Source organism: Salvelinus sp. IW2-2015, linkage group LG13 (genome assembly GCF_002910315.2).
Source record: "Salvelinus sp. IW2-2015 linkage group LG13, ASM291031v2, whole genome shotgun sequence".
Lineage (NCBI taxonomy): Eukaryota > Metazoa > Chordata > Actinopteri > Salmoniformes > Salmonidae > Salvelinus > Salvelinus sp. IW2-2015.
This window is the reverse complement of record NC_036853.1, coordinates 41,579,328-41,584,511: the sequence shown is the minus strand read 5'-3', so window position 1 is coordinate 41,584,511 and position 5,184 is coordinate 41,579,328. Positions and strand designations below refer to the sequence as shown.

The window sequence follows — 5,184 nt, the reverse complement described above, 5'->3', positions numbered from 1 at the left end:
ATTTTCTACCGCTACACCAGGGAAGAGGTGGCTTTTTCGGGTGTCGTTCCTGTTCTGCACGAAAGGGCCTTGCAATTGAGTGTTGAGAATCGACAGAAACGTTGACGGTTTTAAAAAGAACGTTAGTGCGCTTTTCCCTGAACGCGTAAGAATGTCGTCAGAAAGTCCCGAATACTCCCCGTTCTTCGCAGTGATGGGAGCCTCTGCGGCTATGGTCTTCAGCGGTAACGTTAACTATCACAACACCCTCGTTCAGTTATATGTCTCATGCCTCGTTCAATCACAAGGGGTGTGTGGGTCGTATTACTCTCGGCCGAAATGTCTACTACTAAGGAATTTTGTGTTGAATATGGAGCGGGCAAGTCAAAAAAGCCAAGAGGATGCGGTTGGTTGTTAGATAACTGGCTATCATTCCTGTCATGTGAGGGGGTAGGTATTCGGAATGGAGATTTCCATCGTAACAGATGACGTTGCCATTGACGTAATAAGCTGGCCAATTTCTATTGATACAGTTTGATGTAGGTATTTCTGTGTTAACTGGAGACATCCAATTCGATACTTTAAATAACGATGGTTGGTAATCGTGTCGACTAGCAACAAGATGCCTATCTGCTAATCAGCTTTCTCACCTGGGCTGCTCAACCACAGATAGAACAATGAGCCAGATGTTTCACCATACATCTGAAGCATCCGGTTGCATTTCCATTCACCACCAAATATGGTTATTTTWATTTTATTTAACCTTTATTTTACAGATGAGCCCAGAATTACATAACTTACACACATCGATGTAAATACAAAATGCAAGCAGAAAGGACATGGTCATAAAAAAAACACATTCATCAGTAATAAGGTCCTCAATCACCCTTCTGAATTGCACCAAAACATTTTGAAGATTGTTTCACAAATAAGGTCAAATCAAATTTCATTTGTCACATGCGCCGGATACAACAGGTGTAGTAGACCTTACAGTGAAATTCTTACAAGCCCTTAACCAACAATGTAGTTTTAAGAAAAGGGGGGGGGGGGAATAGAACAAATGACAGTAGCGAGCAGCAATAAAATAACAGTAGTCAGGCTATATATAGGGGGTTCTGGTACAGAGTCAATGTGCGGGGGCACCGGTTTGTCGAGGTAATTGAGGTAATATAAACATGTAGGTAGAGGTAAAGTGACTGTGTAACCGATGTGAAATGGCTAGCTAGTTAGCGGTGGTGCGCGCTAATAGCGTTTCAATCGGTGACGTCACTCGCTTTGAGACCTTGAAGTAGTCGTTCCCCTTGCTCTGCAAGGGCCGCGGCTTTTGTGGAGCGATGAGTAACGATGCTTCGTGGGTGACTGTTGTTGATGTGTGCAGAGGGTCCCTGGTTCGCGCCCGGGTCGGGGCGAGGGGACGGACTACATATCGCGGGGGCTTCTTCGATGCTATTGCAGTTTGCCACAGGATGTTTTTGTGCTGGTCGAGGGCAGTCAGGTCTGGAGTGAACCAAGGGCTATATCTGTTCTTGGTTCTGCATTTTTGAACGGAGCATGCTTGTCTAATATGGTGAGGAAGTAACATTTAAAGAATGACCAGGCATCCTCAACTGACGGGATGAGTCAATATCCTTCCAGGGTACCCGGCAGGTCGATTGAAAGGCCTGCTCGCAGAAGTGTTTTAGGGAGCGTTTGACAGTGATGAGGGTGGTGTTTGACCGCGGACCCGTGGCGGATACAGGCAATGAGGCAGTGATCGCTGAGATCTTGATTGAAGACAGCAGAGGTGTATTTGGAGGGCAGGTTGGTCAGGATAATGTCTATTAGGGTGCCCATGTTTACGGATTTAGGTTGTACCTGGTGGGTTCCTTGATGATTTGTGTGAGATTGAGGGCATCAAGCTTGATTGTAGGACTGCCGGGGTGTTAAGCATATCCCAGTTTAGGTCACCTAACAGAACAAACTCTGAAGCTAGATGGGGAGCGATCAATTCACAGATGGTGTCCAGGGCACAGCTGGGAGCTGAGGGGGGTCGGTAGCAGGCGGCAACAGTGAGAGACTTATTTCTGGAGAGATTAATTTTTAAAATTAGAAGTTCGAACTGTTTGGGCATAGACCTGGAAAGTATGACAGAACTTTGCAGGCTATCTCTGCAGTAGATTGCAACTCCTCCCCCTTTGGCAGTTCTATCTTGAGGAAAGTGTTTAGTTGGTATGGAAATCTCAGAATTTTTGGTGGCCTTCCTAAGCCAGGATTCGGACACGGCAAGGACATCAGGATTGGCAGAGTGTGCTAAAGCGGTGAGTAAGGCAAACTTAGGGAGGAGGCTTCTGATGTTGACATGCATGAGGCCAAGGCTTTTTCGATCACAGAAGTCAACAAATGAGGGTGACTGGGGACATGCAGGGCTGGGTTTACCTCCACATCACCCGAGGAACAGAGGAGTAGTAGGATGAGGGTGCGGCTAAAGGCTATCAAAAATGGTCGCTAGAGCGTTGGGGACAAAGAATAAAAGGAGCAGATTTATGGGCGTGGTAGAATAGATTCTGGGCATATGTGCAGACAGGGGTATGGAGGGGCGCGGGACAGCGGAGGCAAGCCAGGCACTGGGTGATGATAAGAGAGGTTGTATCTCTGGACATGCTGGTCTCAATGGGTGAGGTCACCGCATGTGTGGGGGGTGGGACAAAGGGGGTATCAGAGGTACGGAGAGTGGAACTACAGGGTCCATTGCAAACCAAAACAATGATAATGATAACTAGCCTGACACACAGTATGCAAGGCATATTGATATTTGAGAGAGACATACAATAAGGCATAAGTGATTGCAGTCTTGATTGGGAGAGCTAGCTAAAACAACAGGTAAGATAACAGCAGCAATAACAGGGTGCTAGTCTAACACAGCAACAACAGGTAAAAATGGCGACGACTAGGCAGAGAGGGTCGGATTAACTACACACAGATCCTGAGTTAAAGCACAGAGCCGACAGATAAAAACACAAATAAACAGAATGGAGTACCGTGAATTAATGGACAGTCAAGCATGCATCAGCTATGTAGCCAAGTGATCATAGTGTCCAGGGGCAGCCGTAGATGGAGCAGGGAGGCCTCCACTAAGCTAGCACGCGGCGTTTAAAGTTAGTAGCCCGGGGGGTGGTCTGCTCAGACGGAGGGGTCTGCTCAGACGTGGTCGTGTCGACAGAGAATCCAGAGAATCCAAGCGAATGGCGAAAGAGAGGTTGTGAATTGTAGGATTGTGTTTGCTAACTGGTGCTAGCTTCGTGGCAGTGGCGCTAACTGCGCTAGCTGCAAGCTAGCTGTGAGGATCAGAAGTAGTGGCTCAGGGATTACGGCAGGAATCCGGCGTTGTTGTCGAGAGCAAGTCCGATGCTGGTAAATTGGTGAGTATATCAGGCTAATAACAGGGCTGGTGTCTGTGCAGAAGGTAAAAGCTACTAGCAGCGGCAAAAAAATGGCTAAATTAGCTTGTAGTTGATTTAGACCAGGTGTGATGGATTGGCAGGGTCTGTGTCGGCAAAAAAAAGGTCCAGTCCAATTGGCAAAGAGGTATTGTAGCCCAAGAATTCGCTGGTAGACCTCTTCGGCTAGCCGGCAGATGGGCCTAGCTCGAGGCTAGCTCAAGGCTAACTGGTGCTTGCTTCGGGACAGAGGTGTTAGCCAGTAGTAGCCACTCGGTTGCAGCTAGCTAGCTGTGATGATACGGTGTAATTGTCCAGAGCTTGCGTCAGGAATCCGGTGATGTGGTAGAGAAAAGCAGTCCTATATGCCTCTGGGTTGATATCGCGCTTGCAGACTGGCAGGTATTGGCCCGGTATTGAAGCTGGCTGTGTCCGAGTTAAGGGCGAAGACCGCAGCAGTGGCTAACTGACTACTAGCTAGTTATCTGGCTAGCTTCTGATTGGGGTTACGGTTCTAAAGTATAAAAAAATAGCAGGTCCGTACCACATTGGGTGAGGCGGAATGTAGGAATGTATATTCAGTTCTAGATGGAAAGTGAAATTAAAATATATACGAAATGTATACGAAAAATACGAATACTATTTACACGGGACAAGACAAGACAAAGACACATCCGACTGCTACGCCATCTTGGATTAAATTGACGGGAGATCTACCATTCCAGTGTTTTACTTGCTATATTGTATTTACTTCGCCACCATGGCCTTTGTTTTTGCCTTTACCTCCCTTATCTCACCTCATTTGCTCACATTGTATATAGACTTATTTTCTACTGTATTATTGACTGTATGTTTGTTTTACTCTGTGTTGTTGTATGTGTCGAACTGCTTGGCTTTATCTTGTCCAGGTCGCAATTGTAAATGAGAACTTGTTCTCAACGTCCTACCTGGTTAAATAAAGGTAAATTTTTTTTTTTTTTAAAGGTACAGTTGTGTTGTTACAATTGGCCAAGCAAGACTCCAACATTGTCAACAAGTTGCAGGTGACACAACAGTGGTAAGCCTGATCACTGACAACGAGACAGCCTATAGGGAGGAGGTCAGAGACCTGGCCGTGTGGTGCCAGGACAACAACCTCTCCTCAACGTGATCAAGACAAAGGAGATGATTGTGGACTACAGGAAAAGAAGGACCGAGCACGCCCCATTCTCATCGACGGGGCTGTACTGGAACAGGATGAGAGCGTCAAGTTCCATGGTGTCCACATCATCAACAAACTAACATGGTCCAAGCACACCAACACAGTCGTGAAGAGGGCACGACAAAACCTATTCCCCTCAGGAGACTGAAAAGATTTGGCATTGGTCCTCAGATCCTCAAAGGTTCTCAAGCTGCACCATCGAGAGCATTCTGACTGGTTGCATCACTGCCTGGTATGGCAACTGCTCGGCCTCCGACCGCAAGGCACTTCAAAGTGTAGTACATCACTGGGGTCAAGCTTCCTGCCATTCAGGACCTCTATACCAGGCGGTGTCAGAGGAAGGCCCAAAAAATTGCCAAGGACTCCAGCCACCATAGCCATAGACTGTTCTCTCTGCTACCACACGGCAAGCGGTACTGGAGCACCAAGTCTTGGTCAAAAAAGTAATGCAGCTTCTACCCCAAGTCAAAAGACTCTTGAACAGTTAATCAAATGGCTACCGGGACTATTTGCATTGTCCCAAACCCACCCCCAGTTTTACGCTGCTGCTAATCTGTTAATTATCCATGCATATGTAACAGTTTAACT

General features: G+C 46.8%; 1 protein-coding gene across 1 annotated transcript in view; it reads left to right on the top strand.

Moving 5' to 3' along the window:
• Positions 1-5,184, top strand: part of LOC111971491 (V-type proton ATPase 16 kDa proteolipid subunit c) — a 21,037-nt gene continuing 15,853 nt past the window's right edge. The window contains exon 1 of the mRNA XM_023998290.2: positions 1-224. Coding sequence (XP_023854058.1) covers positions 152-224 — 73 coding nt within the window. The 5' untranslated portion in view covers positions 1-151. The remainder of the gene's footprint in view (positions 225-5,184) is intronic.